The 19,452-nt window shown below is 41.2% G+C and overlaps 1 protein-coding gene and 1 long non-coding RNA gene across 8 annotated transcripts in view; one reads left to right on the top strand and one right to left on the bottom strand.

Annotated features, from left to right (window-relative positions):
* Positions 1-2,491, bottom strand: part of LOC123387322 — a 66,580-nt gene extending 64,089 nt beyond the window's left edge. For 6 of the 7 annotated variants that reach the window (XR_006601716.1, XR_006601717.1, XR_006601719.1 and 3 more), the window contains exon 1: positions 151-2,039. This is a non-coding gene — a long non-coding RNA (uncharacterized LOC123387322). The other variant, XR_006601718.1, reaches the window with a different exon arrangement.
* Positions 2,492-2,543: 52 nt separating this feature from the next.
* RRAGC (Ras related GTP binding C) lies at positions 2,544-18,792 on the top strand. The gene is made up of 7 exons (XM_004740739.2): positions 2,544-2,871; positions 4,617-4,820; positions 5,789-5,988; positions 8,504-8,618; positions 9,630-9,772; positions 12,545-12,693; positions 17,248-18,792. The coding sequence occupies exons 1-7, from the start codon at positions 2,635-2,637 to the stop codon at positions 17,397-17,399; spliced, it is 1,200 nt and encodes a 399-aa protein (XP_004740796.1). The 5' UTR covers positions 2,544-2,634; the 3' UTR covers positions 17,400-18,792.
* Positions 18,793-19,452: the final 660 nt, after the last annotated feature.

Genomic DNA, 19,452 nt, shown 5'->3' with positions numbered 1-19,452 from the left:
TTTTTTTCTGGCTGCTGACCCTCATTTGCTTCTCTACTATGGGACTAGTATTAGTGTTTACATAAGTCAGGTTACTGTCTCCTGCACCATCTTTTTGGACAGAAGGGCAACCAGTGGGTTGGATAACCGCATTTTTAAGAGGAAACTGACCTGTTTAAACTGTTGTATCAGTCAGTGCTATTTAAGAATTCAGAGTCAGCTTGGCCTCTGGAGGTCCTCTTCATCATTTCTATCAATGATATGGCTGAAGAGAATGTACAAGAAGATGTTCAATGGAGTAGAAAAAGGACGTCATCCATTCAGATCCTGCTATGCTTCATTCAGCTGCGTTATCTATAAAATGTAGATTTCATATCTTACCTACCTCACAAGGTTGTTGTAAGGATCAAATTAAATATAACAGATGAAAAGTACCTTGTAAATTGTAAAGGACTACGTATGGGTCACATGGTGTAATGCCAAATCTATAAATGACACAAAGTTGGCTGGTTGGTAAATTATATGGAAACAAGTTTGAAAATGATAAACTGGAGTACCCCAACTTCTGGGCCTAAGCCAAAAAGCTGAAATGTCAAGTCTTATATGTTTAGGTTAAAAAATGCAGTGATACAAGTTTAGGCACTACGATTGCTGACAAAATACTAGTTCCAGTGATTATCATTATGAACCACATATACTCTGGATATTTAAAAAAAAATTCCATCTGGAAAGCATTAATAGAAATACTGTCCAGGTGCAAACAGTCATCCCTAAGGCTGTATTGGTTAGTATTGAATTGCAGGCGCTAGACATTTGGTGGAAGCTCAAATGCATGTAAAAAAGTAAATGATCAACAGGGAGAATGCATTTAAAAATACAAGGTTGTGGCTTGTATACGGTAACCACTAGCCACATCTGAACTACAACTTAAAAAATTCAGCTCCTCAGTCACAGTAGCAACATTTCAAATGCTCAATTCACAGTGGCTACTATACTGAACGTATGGTTGTAGAACATTTCCATCATCACAGAAAGGTCCACTGTACATCAGCATAGAAGGGATGTTCAAAGGAACGGAGTATGTTTAACGTGAACAGAGAAGACTTAGTGGGTAATGAAGACTGCAACCTAATATTTGAAGGGCTGTCATGAAAAAGATGGAAGACTACTCCTGTATTGCTCCATTTTAAGCTCCAGTGAGTGTGATTTTTAGTCTAAACAGAAGAATTCCAAACAAAGTTTTACCTCAGTGGATGTGCCTGCCTTTTGAAATAGTGACCTCTCTTCCCTTGGAGCACTGAAGTGTACGCTGCATTATCTATCAGCTGGGGTGCTACAGAGTGGACTCTGTTTAGGAGAGAGATTGGACTAGATGACCTCTGAGGATGTGTCCTACCTTCAACGTATATATTCAGATGTAACTAAGGCCCAGATTTGGCAAAAACATGCTTTCCTTTCATAATCTAGAAGTTAAAGTCTTTAGAAAATCAGCGCCACCGCCATCACCTCCATTTTAAGAGGAGGCTCTTGTTCTGTCAAATTTCCAATTCTAAAGCCTGATTGTCAAGAGTGAAAATTCCTCTAGCTTTCTCAAACCAATCTAGTGAAAACATTTTAGTTTGCTTTCATTATTCATTCTTTTGGTCTGTAAGCTGAAGGTCACAGCAGATGTAATGTTCTATGGGGCCAGGGAAGGGTAAGTTACATGCAAAGTAGACTGGGTGTGGAAAAAGGGGAAACTGAATCCTTCTGATTTTGAAGTGGTAGTAGTAACCACCGTCTGATTTGCTGAAGGGGGAGCATAAGCTGTTCTAGCTTGGCTGCATTTACTTTCCTGCTACATGCTAGATGGAACTGTATCACACCCTGACTCTGCCTTTGGTTGAGGCTTTACCTTCACTCAGGCTGGCTCCTCCTCCCTATCCCTGCATATCCCAACCACATCCATCCATCTAGACCTGCTCAGACGCCACTTCCTTACAGACTTTCTCACCCTCCCAACTCCCGAGCATTTTTACCTGTACCTTTGACCTTTACGCTTCGTATCTCGTACCGAAGCTACTTACGCAGAGATCCGAGCTCTATTAATCTCCGAGCAACATGAGGGCAGGCAGGGTCCGAGTCCGTTTCAGTTTTTGTGTCCCTTGTCACCCCCCCCCCCCAGGACATCGCGGGCATCAGTAAATACTGGTTGGGCGAGTACCATTGTAGGAGCACAATCAGTTCTTCCCCCAAATGCCCAGAGAGCATCTCCCGTTGCGACGGCCTCCAGAGCTCCCAAGCAGGCAGAAGAGCGGCGAGGAGCAAGGCGCGTGGCTGGGCAGGACCGAGGCGCTCGGTAGGGCGGAGGGCAGAGGGCTCGGCCGGCCGGGGCACCCTCCTCGTGACTCCTCCTCCCCCCTCCACGGCTCCAAGTCAGGTGATTCCGGGCACGTGACGGGCACCACCTACCCTGCTGCTCCCGAGTGGCAGCTCGGGCGGCCAATGAGAGGCTGGGTCTCGGCGCGGAGCCTATGAGAGTCTGGCTCTAGGGGGCGGGCCGCGCGGCGGTGGCGGCTGCCGGGGGCGGCGGCGGCGGCGGCGGACTGGGGAGGCGGCGGCCTGGCTTGGCCTGGCCTGGCCTGTCAGGGCGCGGGCGGCGGCGGCTCCAGCACCATGTCCCTGCAGTACGGGGCGGAGGAGACGCCCCTGGCCGGCAGTTACGGCGCGGCGGATTCCTTTCCGAAGGACTTCGGCTACGGCGTGGAGGAGGAGGAAGAGGAGGCGGCAGCAGCGGGCGGCGGGGTTGGGGCGGGGGCCGGCGGAGGCTGTGGCCCTGGGGGCGCTGACAGCTCCAAGCCGAGGATTCTGCTCATGGGGCTCCGGCGCAGCGGCAAGTCCTCCATCCAGAAGGTGAGTGCGACCGCGCCGGATCCCCCGGCGCCTCCTCCCCCTCCTAGGGGCTTGGGTGGCCGCCGGGCGCGTTGAGGCGGGGGGCCAGAGGAGGGCGGCGGCCGGGGCTGGCTGTCCCGGCTGTCCCACCGCGCTTTTTCTGTCCTCTGGGGAGTGAGGCCAGAGGCGTGGCCCGGGGGAGGACCCCGACTCGGAGTCCACGCCCAAGTCAGCCGAGGCCAGGTGGGTCCCCGAAGGCGAGACTGGCTGGAGGGAGGCAGGTGCTGGTGGCACCGCCCGGGACCTCCGCCCCCTGGGACCCAGCCCCAGACTCCTTTCCGAAACTGAGACGTACTCTGTAGTTCCAACTTGGAGAACTTGTCCGACTCCCTCCCCTGCCCCGATTTTGTGTATTCCTCTCACTTCAGGTGACCTGAGTTTGCGGGGCTTCCCAGGTGAGTCCCAGGGAGCAGCATCAGGAAGAGCTGTGACTAAGTCGCTGGCCGTTTTAATGCTTCCTACTACGAAGGAGAATTTAACATCGCTGGGGATTGGGGAGCTGTTACTCCACCAGTTTTAGTATTTGGGGCCGGGCGAGTGTAATTGCTGGTTATAGTCCCTCCTGTTATGTGTGCAGATGCAAAAATTTTCTGAGACCTCGAGAATATTTGCAGATCTTTGTCAGGCCATTTGCTTTCACTTCGGGTCTGTCAGGAACGAAGGGAGGGCTAGACCTTTTTTAGTAAGGGGGAAACCGAGGCAAGGTTGGCGTCCTCCATTAGCCACCCACCTCACACACAAGTGAGCTGGTAATAAGACGCCAGATACCTGGTCTGTTGCCCTTTCCATTCCGTTGCAGAGGTCTATCTAAAATAAATCTGTGTGATATTTTGTAAACATGATGGTTTTGAAAAGTAGCCTTCTAATGAAGTTAACTGGATTACTGTGTTTTATTAACTTCTGAATTTACTGGATTGCTGTTTTTTTTTTTTTTCCTCACCTCTACAGCAAATTTTGAGTAAATTCATGGTAGGGTTTTAGCAAACTGAATTTAATTCTTCTCGCTTGTTACTCATTGACTAAACTTTGGTAGTAACTACCCAGTTTCCTTTTCTAGAAAGTAAGAGTGAGAGACAAATTAGCTTTATGTTAGAGTTGTATGGATTGTGATTATCCTGATTCTTAACTGTTACTTTTACCATTTCTTTTCTCATGGGAGCAGTCATTTCCCTGTCAACTCCTCTCCTGACTCCCCCACCCCCCAATCATTTTCTACTTGGTATAATCACTGTCTTTTATTTCTTCCACAAGACTGCAAATTCAGTGAAGGCAGAGTCTAGGCAGTTACCTTTGTAATTCTCAGAGCCTGATAGAGGCATTTCGGTAAGTTTTCAGTGAACAAAAATTCTAAAACTTTAGCTCTAAGCTTTTACGATATTAAAGTAGGTTTTGGGAGAATTAATACAGTTTAGCAGAAAATAAAATGAATTGACAATGAAAGACAGTGCTGCTACTAGGATTTACTATGTGCAGAGAAAATAGCAGAAAAGTTTCAGCTCCAGAATAGGTTTGTGGAAAGTAATTTGGTGCCTTCTCATTTCTCAGAAGTAAAAGGATAGTGAATACTGATGATACACCATTCACTTTTTATCTCTTTTAAAATTCTTGCTATAGGATCATATCCTTTATATGTTAATTCAGGGTCGAATTTTGAACTTTAAGTACAAAGTTGAATAGTCATAAAATTATCTTCTTTGTTTTAACAGGTGGTGTTTCATAAAATGTCACCCAACGAGACTCTCTTTTTGGAAAGTACCAACAAGATTTATAAAGATGACATTTCCAATAGCTCCTTTGTGAATTTCCAGATATGGGATTTTCCTGGACAAATGGACTTTTTTGACCCAACTTTTGACTACGAGATGATCTTCAGAGGAACAGGAGCATTGATATATGTCATTGATGCACAGGTAGTAAGAATAATGTTTATTTCTTTTTCTCTGCTGTCAAAAGATGTAGACACAAAGGAAAGGTGTTTTCTTTATCATGTGCTTCTTGCAGCTTATTTCTTTGCTGGTAGGTTTCCTAGCAGTATGGGAGATGGAGCTTCAGAGGTGTGCAGGCATGCCGTTGTGCGGTGCAGAATATGAGATGATTAGGAGATAGTGGCTTTTTTTCTTTTGAGTTCTAGTTAATGAGCAGTTTTCCACTTTTGTTTGTTAATAGTGGATATTGCCATACTTCATTAACTATTACAATAGTGATGTCACTCACTGGAAAGATCCTTTCAGTGCCCATAATCTAATGAGGAATAGGAGAACTGAGTCAGTAAACATTAAAGTGAATAGTTTTCTTGGTTGTCCAAATTGAGTTTGACTCAACAAGTGTTTATTGAGGGCCTAGCTTGTGACAAGCCCTGAGATGAATGGTACATGTCCTTGACCTTAAGAAGCTTAAGCATTGGTAAAGAGTGCTTTCTGATTGGGAGGCTCTGTAATGGAGGCTTTCACATACATGATCCAATTTAATTTATTCTTTACAATACTGTGAGGTAGGTATGGTAATTCCAATTTGATGGATGAGTAAACTGAGATCACAAGTTTAAGCAACCTGCTTAAAGTCACACATCTAATAAATGGCAGAGCTGGGATTACTTTTAAAAAATTCTATTGGGAAGAAGTGTCCATTTCCTTTTTTCCTTTTCTTATATTAGCAATATAAAAATTATAAGCATTAACTTGGTAAATGAATTTTTTTATCTGGAGAGATTAAAGATTTAGAGAGATGAGGTTAATGTATTTGAATGTTTGGAGTATTTGTGAATAATTAGTGTAATATATTTTCTGTGGTTGGGGAAAGAGGTGGTTTGAGGCTTTCTTAATTCGTTACTGACTTTTACCAGATTTCTTTTTAAAAAATATTTTGTTCTGACTTACAGGATGACTACATGGAGGCTTTAACAAGACTTCACATTACTGTTTCTAAAGCCTACAAAGTTAACCCAGACATGAATTTTGAGGTTTTTATTCACAAAGTTGATGGTCTGTCTGATGATCACAAAATAGAAACACAGAGGGACATTCATCAAAGGGCCAATGATGACCTTGCAGATGCTGGGCTAGAAAAACTCCACCTTAGGTAACAACATGTGTGTTTGATATGAGAGCCCTGAAAAATGTTTAAATGTATTCCCATCTCTGTCATTACAAACACGTGGCTTTCTGTTACTGGTATGCCCTTCCCAAATCTGTAATATTCTTGATCTCTTCTTTGTTGAATTCAGTTTTGGGAGCCTGATGGTATTTGAGAAGTTACTTTCCTGGAGATTGAAGTCATGTGAAGGGTTTTCATTGGTGCTTTTAAAAATTCATCTCAGGAGACTGGAATCAGCCTCTTTCCTCATGGCATAAATCTATTTTGGGACTCCCTTCTTTTGATTTCATCATTTATTTATTTTCATTTTGCTTCAGTTCAAGGACTCTGTCACAGTTGTTGTAGAACTCTAGCTGGAGTCTTCACAGTATTTTTTTTTTTCAGTAGGAAGAGCATTTTAAAGAGGCACATGTTCGAGTCTGGACTTTGATGTACCTTGTGTATGTTTTTAAAAACAGTTTATGCTTTTATAATTTCTGAAGTTTGAGTTAGGTGAATTTGTTCTATAAATCTGTTTAGGGTTCCTGTTAGGTTTAAAGAACTGCGGATTCATAACTAAATACTATGAAGAAAGTATCATTAAAGAACAAGTACTAGATAGGATTGATGATTTATGTGCTTGTGTTCTGGAAGTGTGTGAAGAATATTTTCTATGTTTTGTATTTTTTTGGTGGTATAGGTAGATATGAGTAATAAAAAGTACCCAAGAAAATGTTCTCTTGATATAACCAGCTTAAAGGGGAAGCAGGGGAGAGACACACATGTAGCTATTTCCTTATCCCTGGTCTGTTACAGTGACTTCCTTAAAAGCTCAAGCCACCCCACATCCCTACCCCTAATATTCCCTAGGGCCTCAGGTGCCAGGGACTTTCAGTTATTCTGGGAAGTCATGTAGAAAAAGTGTCATTAATCTGTAGTTTGGATTGAAATTTTAAAATCTTTATCAGTAATTCATGCTTTAAAAAAAATTTAGCAATATTTGTAAGAGAAAGTGAAAGTGCCTCCCTGTGAAATTCCTCAGTCTCACTTTTTGGGAATCTACACTTAACAATGGATTTTAGGCCATGATTGTCCTGTGTTCCCTAAGGCATATGGGAATTCTCCTAATCCCCTTCCTTGTTCCTTTTTGGGGCGTCCCACTGCAGAGGTACATGCCATCCCTTTTTCTAGTTTCTTATAGGACTCTAGGCCTTGTTAACCTCTGAAGAATCTTTGCATCGAGCTTTTATTAATTACTAGCATGCCTGTGGATTAGGCTCTGTTGGATTTCTGGTTCCCAGAAATCCTGTTTACTAAAATGCCCTTTGTCTTGTAGGGTTCTCCATGTCCCCATCTACTTCCAAGCTTCAGAGTGTCTGAAGGACCTTCCCACATTGCTAACCTTTTTGCCTAAAGGAAACAATAAAATACTCCGTTGTTCCTAGTGCTTGTCCCTGATGCCTTTAGGAGAGGGGTCTTCTTGGCCTCACTTGTTTTGTTGCTCGAACATCTAGAGTCAAGCCGCATCTTGTATAGGGTTAGGTTCCTAGGTCTGCGTCCTGAGAGTGTTTTTAAATTGCCTGCCAAGTGTCATAGCTACAGTTCTGTGTTTCTGACTTTGTAATACGTACTTACAAATAAATAAGTAGAACAACTACATGATGAGGAGTATACTCTCTGAGCTAAAAATAGCATGTAAAATTATATTAAAATGTGAAAGGTCTCTCTTTTTCGTATGTGTTTTGTTAAATCTATGGCTGTTGCTTCTCTACTCTATGTCCTTTTAGGCAGATTCCTGTTCCATTCCTATGCTTAATAGGGCCCCGGCTCCTGTTCTTCTAATTATGTCATTTGCATAAATTCTGAGCATCAGCTGTGTTCATTTGTTTATTGAACAAATATTTATGAGCACTGTTCAGGTCAGTGGGGTTGTAGCTATGAGCAAGACCACCGAAGTCTCTGTCCTCATGGATTTTACATTCTGATGAATGAGACAGCTCAAAAGCACTTACAAATAAACATATAGTGTAATTTTAGGTACTTATCAGTGTTATGAGGAGAAATTAGGGAAAAGGGCTGCTGTTTTAGGTAGGAAGGTCAAGAAAGAGCTTTCTGAAGAGATGGCATTTTCGTAGAAACCTGAATTACATTCTTACTGAATATGTGTCACCCCTCTTTATGCTCCCTCTTGGTCTTTGTCAGTTATGGGCTTAAGAAACCAGGTTGTTTGGATCAGGTTGCAAAGACTTAGGTGAATATTCAGGTTCCTGCATCTGAAAATGCTTTCCTGGGTACTAGGAAATTGCCCTGTTTTGTAAATGCTGTAAAGAGATGGATGGTTACAAGCCAGGTTGGGGAGCTGCATTTGTTTTCTTGAACAGTGGGGATGACAGGCGAGGTAAAAAGGCTTTATTTGAACTTAGTGAAATCAAATGTTAAGCAACATAAAATTTTATATTGTATAATTGTCACTGAACTTAAGATATGTTTCAAATTAATCAAATTGTGTTGTGTTTTTCAGCTTTTATTTGACTAGTATCTATGACCATTCAATATTTGAAGCCTTTAGTAAGGTGGTACAGAAACTCATCCCACAACTGCCGACCTTGGAAAACCTATTAAATATCTTTATATCAGTAAGTGAGCTAATTCACTGTAGTTTCTGATTCCATTTTCTTGAATATATTTGTGTTATCAAATTCTTCAAAAAAATGTCTTGCCTTAGTCTGAATCAGGCCGAAAGGCTAATGACGCACTTAACACGTAAAATAAATCATAAGAATACTTTAAAAATGGCCTGAGTTATTTTCTGAGTTCTTTCCTTAGTGCTCACCCTTCTGATCTTAAAATGAAGTGAAAAATTTCTTCGTACTTTCTTAATTAATAAAAACCTCCATGATAAAAAGGAAAAATCTTCATGACATCTGTTTCCTGAATGGAGAATAGTAACTGGAAAAATCTGGGTTTTGGGAATTTGACTCCTGCTTAATCTCTGCTTTATAGGAGGTCACATTGAAAAATTGATCTTTTCCTTTCCTTGCTAACTATAATCTTAGTATCATATTTCACTTTTCTTATTTTGAGGATTCAGCTTAATAAAAGAGGATATTCCTTCAATAAATATAACATTCAACTATTATATTTTCTAGACATTACTTTCAAGAGCTCAGGGTGTAGGGGTCCCCATTTCTTTTGGGCTTTTGGGTTATGCTAGATGTTGACATCAGACTAATTCTTTTATGTTTTGCTAGTTGCCACAGAATGCCTTTCTGGTGGCAAGGTCATTTAAATCAGAGGTTGATTATTGTGACAAGGATTATTGAAAATGTAGCATGGCTTGATTTTTGGAGGAATTTTTTTTTGTTGTTAACTTTTCTGATGGTGTCTTACCAAGTAATTCATTTAATTTGAGGAGGAAGAAAAATCAAATTTAATGCAATTAAGTCAATCAGTAAATCAGAGCAGACACATGATTCCACTTTTATTCTTTGGATAACAGAAGTGTCTCTCAACCACATACTGTTTGATTCTTTGGTACTGAGTTATACAATTAAATTGTCTTTGTGTATTAATCCATAATTTCAGGATCTTAAATTACAAATTTTGATTCTTGAAACTGAATACTTCTCCAATTTTGTTTTTCCTAGAATTCAGGTATTGAAAAAGCTTTCCTCTTCGACGTTGTCAGCAAAATCTACATTGCAACAGACAGTTCTCCTGTGGATATGCAATCTTATGAACTTTGTTGTGACATGATTGATGTCGTAATTGATGTGTCTTGTATATATGGGTAAGTTATGTATATGTGTGTGTGTGTGTATTTGCAAGATATCAGACATATTGAAGACTACCAGTTCAGTTTGTCAGAGGGATTAATTTTTGAGGCCTCTAGCAGGTACTGTAGAGAGTGGAATTGTTCTGACCATAGTGCTTCCACTTGGAGCTTGATTTCCCTGTAGATGGACTGCTAGGTTATACTGCTTCAGAGGATGGGTAAGAGCAGTCGGAAAACTGCTAGTGCCAGATTTAATTATCACTGAAAGTTTCTCCTACCATTATTTGGGGGGCTTGCACTATGTCTTTTCCCTTAGGGACTCTGCTAGATCAAAAAAGTAGATTAATGTATTTTGAATAACAGAGTAAGTACTGGTTCCTAATTTAACTTCAGGCTTTATGGAAATGAGGGATCCTAATCTTTCAGAGAGCCAAGAGACAAGGAAATCGGAATTTTGGGTGTCAGAAGGACTTAAACAGAAAAATTTGACCCATACGTGAGTTTCCAAAATAAATTTCTAAAATGTAAACTCTTTCTTTATGTAAATTCACCAAGCTTCATACAGAGATTTATAAATGCCAGCAAAGGTGTGATTTTGTGGAATAGTCCAGAGGACAAATGAAAACTTTGGAGAATTACTGGTATTTCAAAAGCCAACAACCTCTGTTGCTTCTAATAGCCCTAATCCCCCTAGTGTGTTAACATCAGCACTCCCAAGGCACTTTCTGATGCTCTAACATGACCTTTGCTTTCTGTGTCCTTTATCTGTTCCCTTTTCCACCTGGTCTGAACTCTTCTTTCATCTCTCTGTTCTTGCCCTTCACCTTGGTTTCTCAGCCTGATATGATGGTGTCTTTCTCCAGCTGACTCAGTAGGAGAATGCATTTCTCTCACATGTTCTTTACCTGCCTGTTTCTGTCTTCTATTTGGTTCTCACTTTTGTGGTTACATGCTCTCCTTTGCTCTTTTTCCATAATGAAAATGTTAATTTTTTTTTTTTGTTATATTACTCAGTACAGCTTCATGTTCCCATTCCTCATTTTAAAAATGGATGAATAGAACACTTGTTTTTTCTTTAAAAGAAATCAAAATTTCATAACTGCTTTTTTATAATTTAAAAATCAAAATTAGCTGCAAAATTTTTTTCAGTGTAAGGTACATTGTATAATACATTTTGTGTTATATGCTACATTATAAAAGAGAAGAAAAAGTATCCATTATCTCATTCGTAACACAGTCCGTGCTGGCAGTATGGCGTATTTTATTATATTTGCTTCTTACTCAGCTCTTGATTTACATCTTTTGAAGGAGAACTACCTATAATTCTGACAATTCTAGTAAAAACAATAGCTTTCAGACCCTGAAGGCTCACTTTGTAAGCATCAGGATTCCACAATATCTTTGATAGACTGTATTAATTTTAGTTTATATACTTAACTCCTTTTTCACTAATGGCATTTTTCTTACATTAGGTCCTTTTTTATTTGTATACTCTGTCAGTACAGATTAAGGTGAGGGAAGGTTTGAAACCTGTGTTCCCTGTATCCTGGGTAAACAAGATGAAGGCGTGCATGTATAGAATACTGCATCCTCGTCTGGGAACCCTATTTCTTTCTTTTTTTGTTTTTTAAAAGTAGGCTTCACTGTAGAGCCCAATGTTGGCCTTGAACTCATGATTCTGAGATCAAGCCCTGAGCTTAGATCAAGCATCACACTCCTAACCAACTGAGTTCCAGGCACCCCGGGAACCTTCTTTCTTTTTTTTTTTTTTTTAAAGATTTTATTTATTTATTTGAGAGGAGACAGGAGCATGTGCGAGGAGAAGGTCAGAGAGAGAAGCAGACTCCCCATGGAGCTGGGAGCCTGATGCAGGACTCGATGCCGGGACTCCGGGATCACGACCTGAGCGGAAGGCAGTCGTCCAACCAACTGAGCCACCCAGGCATCCCTGGGAACCTTATTTCTTATTTTTTTTTTTTTTTAAACATCTTTTTTTTTTTTTTTTAAAGATTTTATTTATTTATTTGACAGAGAGAGATTACAGGTAGGTAGAGAGGCTGGCAGAGAGAGAGAGAGAGAGAGAGAGAGAAGCAGGCTCCCCGCCGAGCAGAGAGCCCGATGTGGGACTCGATCCCAGGACCCCGAGATCATGACCTGAGCCGAAGGCAGCGGCTTAAACCACTGAGCCACCCAGGCGCCCCGGAACCTTATTTCTTAAATGAGAACTTCTGTTGCCATATATTTAAGCCAGTATTTTTTCTGTCCCCCCACTTAAAGATTATTTATTTATTTATTTGACAGACAGAGATCACAAGTAGGCAGAGAGGGCAGGGGGCAAGCAGGCTCCCTGCTGAGCCGAGAGCCCAAAGTGGGACTTGATTCCAGGACCCTGAGATCATGACCTGAGCTGAAGGCAGAGGTTTTAACCCACTGAGCCATCCAGGTGCCCCCAGTATTTTTTTTTTTTTTTAAGATTTTATTTATTTATTTGTCAGGGACAGAGGGAGAGAGAGTGAGCGAGCACAGACAGACAGAGAGGCAGGCAGAGGCAGAGGGAGAAGCAGGCTCCCTGCCGAGCAAGGAGCCCGATGTGGGGCTCAATCCCAGGATTGATCATGACCTGAGCCGAAGGCAGCTGCTTAACCAACTGAGCCACCCAGGCGTCCCCCCATTATTTTTTCTTAAAGACACTTTGGAAACTGAGTGGAAAGAGTTGTCATTGTGCAAATTAAATGTGACAGAATACCTCATTGGGAAACCTGTAATGAATACTTTCTTTTAAAACAGGTTAAAGGAAGATGGAAGTGGAAGTGCTTACGACAAAGAATCTATGGCAATTATCAAGCTGAATAATACGACTGTCCTTTATTTAAAGGAAGTGACTAAATTTTTGGCACTGGTCTGCATTCTTAGGGAAGAAAGTTTTGAACGAAAAGGTAATGGCATTTTAAAAGGCTGTTTTTATATTAAATTCTTTGTAAAAATGTATTAGGTTCTTGAAAATCAGATAAACTAATATTGCAGTGTTAAATACTTATCAGCTCAAACTGCTCTTGTCCCTTCCTTTCCATATATAGTCCACACTTTGTCCTTCTTTTGATCTTTTATGTTAAGGTAGGTATTTAATTCCAAACTTTCTTATTTTGAGTCTTTTAATACATGTCTAAACGCCTGCGGTTGGGCTTCTACCCACACCTGCTTACAGAGACGATTCTTGGGCATGTTGCCAGCTCACGTTCTTGCTACATGCAGCGGCCTTTCCGCATTCTGTAGCCTCTTCAGCCTTCCCCAGCATGTGACCCGGCCAGTCTCTCTTTGCTTGACATTTCCTTCTCCCTTTGCTTCCCTAAAGCTGAGCTCTCCAAGTCATTTCATGTATTTGTTTCTCTGATCTCTTCGGTTTCTTTTGTTTTTCTCAGTTCGGAGTGTTTTTCAGAGCCACGTCTTTATGCTTGCTTCTTCACTTACTCTCCTGCTCAGCTCTTCCAAGCCATGGTCACTTAATAGTCTCTCTGTGGTTGATTGAAAAATTGACCTCCCCAGTTGTGACTTGGGCCCATATTCCAGTCCCATGTTTGGAGCTGTTAGTAAGACATTTTCTCTTAAATATTTGATTATCATCATGTACGTGGTGTCAGAACTGACGACTGTTCCCCCTCTGTTTCCTGATCCTCTTGGCTACCCTGGTGGTGGTACCTGTTACAACATCGCCTGGTGTCCAAGCTTGGGTACCTTGTAGTCAGGTGATTGTGGTGGCACTGTGAAGGGGCCGTTGCAGGTCATTTCCAGAAGGCATTCTGTGTTCCCCTTTTCCCATTCTTTTCCTGTATTGTTTACGTTGATGCTTCACCAAATCTTCTTTCGTGGCTTTCCTTTCCGCTCCCACTGTCAGTCCAGGCCCTCATCCCTCATCCCATCATGGTTGGGCACTAATGTCCCGCTTGAGGTGACGCTCTCAGCACATGTTTTGAGGGGCTGCTGTATGTATTGTCTTTTATTAGCTTTCAGAAAGTTGCTTTCATCATATTATTTAAATACTCAGGAATCTCACACAGCTCTCTGTTGTTCAGTGCTACAAGTGCCTGCTCTGCGGTCTGCTTTTCTAAATTTAATGTTGTACGGTTTAATATTTCACTAATGTTAATATTAATGAACTATATCCAGTACACAAAATTTTTGGATAAACAAGGATGTGCGTACTCACCTTTGAGCTTCAGAACTAAAACACGGCAGAGACATGGTTGTCATTCATGTATGTGTCGCACTGGAAGTCTTTTTTGGTGCTGTGTTGAATGTAGTATCTAATTTTCCCATGTATGATGTATTTTACTTCATATCTTCCTTAACCAATATAGAGTTTTGTATTGTGTATCTCTGTGTAAACGCTGTAAAAATGTAAGCAGTCTTCTGCAACTCGCTCTCCTCACTTAAGGTCTTTTTTTAAGATTTATTTGTGTTGTTAACATGTAGCTTTAGTTCGTTCATTTTAATTCTACACCATATTATGTGGATCGAATATACCACAATTTATTTTCTTTCTGCTGGACATTTAGGTTATTTTTAAAATCACAGAGAGCTTTGCAGCAAATACTCAGATGCAGCAAATGAACATGTTTGCCTTCGCACATGTGCAGAGTTTCTCTTAGAATATGTTTAGTAGTGGAATTTATAGAGATGTGTTCATACATCTTCAGCCTTATTAAACATTGCTCTCCAATCTGGCTTTCCCATTTTCGGCCCCAGTAGCACTGTGTGGGAGTTCTTGTCACTTCATGTCCTTGATAATGCTTGTCGGTCTGGTAGGTGTAATATGGTATCTCATTTGGTTCTAATTTTTACTTCTTTAATCACTAGTTAGAACAGGCGTTTTCCTTGTGGCAGGTACCTTTTATGCCAGTTCAAGATTGTTCTTTGGTAATTTACCTGTTCATATACTTTTATTCTTTTTGTGCTTCTTAGTTATTTTTCTCCATTCTAGTCTTAAAAGTTAAAAACGGGCACTGGGGTGGCTCAGTCCATTAAACATCTGCCTTTGGCTTGGGTCACGATCTCAGGGTCCTGGGATGGAGCCCCTTGTCAGGCTCTCTGCTCAGCAGGGAGTCTGCTTCTCCCGCTCCCTCTGTGCTCTCTCTCTCACTCTCTTAAAGGTAAATAAATAAAAATCTAAAAATAAAAAAAGTTAAAAACAAAACAGTTTTCGAATATATACAAAGGTAGAGCAACACAGTGAGTGCCCATATAGCCATCGTCCTACATCAGCAGTTCCCAGCATATGGTCAGTCTCGTGTTCTGTTTATCCTACCAGCAAAGTTATTATTTTTTACTGTCAGACATAAAAAAGTAGAGAAGATAACAGAATGAACCCCTTTTATCTCCCAGATTGGATAATTATAAAAATCATAGCCAATCTTTCTTCTTTCTGTACCTCTTTCTCTGCTGGGTTATTCTAAAACAAATCTCTGATGTGATCAAATAATTTTGTCTCTACAGATTTCAGCACGTGTCTCACAAGATAGCATTCTTTCTTAAAACATAACGATGCCAATAATAAACAAAAAAATGAACAATGATTTTGTAATATCGTCAGATCTCTGGCTAGTGTTTGGGTTTCCCTGGTGGTCAGTTTTATTTTACCAATTTCACAGAAGTCATTTTTAATGTAGTTGAACTTACCAAAGGTTTTTTTTTTTAAAGATTTTATTTACTTATTTATTTGGCAGAGACAGAGAGCACAAGCAGGGGGAATAGTGAGGGAGAAGGAGAAGCAGGCTGCCTGCTGAGAAGAGAGAGCCCAACATGGGGCTTGATCCCAGAACCCTGGGATCATGACCTGAGCCTAAAGCAGATGCATAACCCACTGAGCCACCCAGGTGCCCCCTTACCAAAACTTTTATAGCTTTTTTTTCTTCCTGAGTCTGAAGGACCTCCGGAATTTGACTCTAATCTCCTTAGTCAGACTTGATTCCCAGTACTTCCCAGCGAGAATTCTCTGCCCCTATCTCCAGTCACTCCAGTTTCTTTCCTGTCTTTACCTGTGCTGTGTTCTCATTGCCAGCTCCCTGCTGTTCTTTTTTGTGATATTGTTTGCTTTCCGGCCTAATTAAACCTTGCCTATATCCCCAAAGGCTGCCTTTGCTCTGCACTGGGCTCTCCTTCCTATAGACTTCTGTGACATTTTTATTTATTTTTTTAAATTCTTATTTATTTATTTATTTATTTGTCAGAGAGAGAGCAAGCGAGAGCAAGCACAGGCAGACAGAGTGGAAGGCAGAGTCAGAGGGAGAAGCAGGCTCCCTGCAGAGCAAGGAGCCCAATGTGGGACTCGATCCCAGGACACTGGGATCATGACCTGAGCCAAAGGCAGCTGCTTAACCAACTGAGCCACCCAGGCGTCCCTTTTGATTTTTAGTCATTTTGACACCATATTGTTTTGATCTGTTTTTTTGTGTGTGTGTGTGTGGTTGTCTTCATGTTCTAGTACTCTCAAGGGCATTTATGCTTCTCTTTCTGATCTGCCATTCTTCTAATTGGTGTCTGTTCTTAAGGCAGACCTCGTGGTCCAGAATGGCTTCGTGTTCCAGACAGTAAGGAGGAACAAGGCTGGGGAAAGAATACATCCTTTTGCTTTTAAGGAAATTTCGCAGAGGTCCCACGTGCTTCCACCTATCCCAGTGGCCAGAATTGGTCCTGTAGCTGTACATAGTTACAAGGAAGGTTGGGAAGTACAATGTTTTAGCTGAGTATCATTGCGCTCATCAGAAATTGGGTTTCCGGGACGCCTGGGTGGCTCAGTGGTTAAGTCTCTGCCTTCCCTTCCTCTCTCTCTCTGCCTGCCTCTCTGCCTACTTGTGATCTCTCTCTCTCTCTCTGTCCAGTAAATAAATAAAATATTAAAAAAAAAAAAGAAATTGGGTTTCCATTACTACAGAAGAAGGGAGAAAAGTAGATTTTTGGTTGGCAACTGGCTATTTCTATAACAAAACAGAACTGTTTGACCAAAATCTTATTTGGAAGCCAGTTCATGAAACATCGAAGGAGCTGCATTGCCTGGAGAGAGCAGGTGTAGGCTGCCTGAGGCTCTCGCTGGTGGGCCTCTCTGCTACCTCCAGACTCCCCTGGGCGGGGTGCCAAACTCCTGCTCCTGCTGTTCCTTCAGCTCTTCACGGGCTGCCCGAAAGACTTACGAAAGGAAAAAGCTTGGTAATTTGAAAAGTATTTTACTTTCCCTTCAGATTTTATTGTAGATATTCTTGGCAAATTTACCTCCCTGATGGATTTATTTATTTACTCAGCTCATTCCCAGGCCCCAGTGGTAACCAGTGTTAACAGTTGGGGGTATATGCTTTATCATGTTTCTAGCAGAGAAAATTCCTCAGTTGGATGTTTGTTTTTTAATACATAACCAATTTTCTTCTGTCACCAAATATTTCCTAGTAGATAATTTCACAGTTGACATTCAAGGGGTCTGATCTTCTTTTTGTCTCTTGCAGGTTTAATAGACTACAACTTCCACTGTTTCCGGAAAGCTATTCATGAGGTTTTTGAGGTGGGTGTGACTTCTCACAGGAGCTGTGGTCACCAGACCAGCGCCCCCAGCCTGAAAGCGCTGACACACAATGGCACGCCGCGAAATGCCATCTAGCCTGAATTCCAGCTGTCGGGGCTCTGTGCCAGCTTACTCTTCACTCCAGGGTCAGATGCCACGTGCTACAGGACAGGGGAGCTGCCGCTTGTGGGAATCCTGGTGCCTGTCCCACTAGAGACAAGGGGGAGAGTTTCTCGTTTGGATGAAAACCCCTTCAACCAGTGGTGTGCAACTGAAGCTACTATTTCTTTTTTTTTAAAAATGGCAAAAAAAAAAAAAGAATTCTAGAGACCACAGAACTCAGTGTGTCTTTCTCCTCTTTGGGGTCCTATTTTAAGTAGTTGGGATATTTTGGACCTGGAGATAACACCACTTACCCATCCTTACCAGAGAATGTTGCTGTCAATTACCAGTTGGAAATAATAGAAAGAACTGAATTTTTATATGCTTCATTTAGGTTTTCATTTGAGTAGTCTCTCAAAATCCTGCCTTGCTTAAGTTCTAACACTGCCTCTCAGATTTCAGTTTTGGACATTGCACACCCTAAGACGTTTTAAATGCATTTGCTTGCTAACTCAGAAGACACATGGTCTGACCGCAGCAAAGGACATTCCTGTATTTGTTACTGAAGAAATGAGAAAGTTTTATGCTGCATCAGGTCGAGAGCAAGGCTCATCAGTGGCTGCTGCGTTAACTCTCTCGGAAGTGTTGAAGAAACTTTTTAAAACAGAAGAAAATGTTTGTACCTTGTTTTGGGTACCAGATATCTGGGTTCTTTCTCCTCCATTAGATAAGTGATCATGATCAGTGTAATGAAGGGAATTTAAAAAATTTGTTTTCCCCACAATCTTCTCCTCTTAGGGGAGAAACTCATTATGTCATTGAAATATTTAGCTCACTTTTCTTTAGACGTGGTACCAGCCACTATGTACCTTTTATTCTAAGCTATCTAGATTCTTTACAGATTGCTGTTTCGTTGGCCATGAATGACCCTAAGGCACTGGTGGGCTGTCCACTGGGAGTTGGAGAGAGCACATGGCACCACAGCATGTGACATTAAATAGACTTTGTCTCCAGTATTCTGACACCGAGTGTCAACTGTGGTACTTTCTTCACCTAGGATATTAATTCATAATTGTTTCTTTTTGTTGATGGTTGATACCCTATCCATTGATTTAAAGTGACCCATTATTTTTACTCGACATGCCCAGTAGTCCTATGTTCCAAAGCCACTGGACCACTTGAGTACATAAGTGCCACTGTTTAATGAAATATGTATATTCAGGTCTGTAAACCTAACAGTGTGACTTGGAGTGCTTCCTGCAGATGATTCTGACTGTTGAGTATTTACATGGACCATGGTGATATCCAAAAGAAAATGCTTTTATATTTATAGATTATTTCACTGAACTATATAAAATGGGTATCAATAAATGTATTTACTCCAAAATCAGTTTTTTATTTGCCTCCAGTATGAGGAGGGTGGGGTGTTGGGACGTTGGGTTGTCTTGCTTTATCATTCTATCCATTTCTTTTGCTGCTTCATATGGTTAACATGTTATATGTGTTAGGACTTCAAGCTCTGTCTCGGTGCAGAATTTCATGCCCCCTGTCCAGACATCTCTCCTGGCCCATTTCTGCTTAGGGTAGGTGGTCCAGGCCTAGGTGAAAATGGTTTTTTGGTTGCGGTGTTTCATACCAACAGATCTGTCTCGTGGTAAGGAATATGCAGGGCCTGGTGTAACTGATGTGTTATAGCCAAGCCAGGAAGGGGTAAGGAGATGAATTAAGTAGGACACCATGTTAAGATTTCTACCAGTGCCAGCCTGTTTGTTCTTCCAGTTCCTGGGATAATGATTATTGACCCTTAAATGTCAGTTAGGTGGGAACTAAATTGATTGGGGTAAAGTATGCATTAGTTCATAGAAGGGAGGGAAGGTATTTAGAGGTTGAAAGATCTTACAATTTTTTTCATCATCGGATTACTTTAGAATTCAATTTTAAAACTTTGAAATGGAAATCACAGAAGCAGATTAAAAGATAGAACCTCTTAAAATACTATCTAATCCCATATCCTTTTCCAAATTTAGGGAAGCTGAAGTCTGGAGGA

Source organism: Mustela putorius, unplaced genomic scaffold, assembly GCF_011764305.1.
Source record: "Mustela putorius furo isolate JIRA1106 unplaced genomic scaffold, ASM1176430v1.1 tig00003853_pilon_pilon_pilon, whole genome shotgun sequence".
Lineage (NCBI taxonomy): Eukaryota > Metazoa > Chordata > Mammalia > Carnivora > Mustelidae > Mustela > Mustela putorius.
The sequence above is the reverse complement of the archived record's forward strand: the minus strand, read 5'-3'. Positions and strand labels throughout refer to the sequence as shown.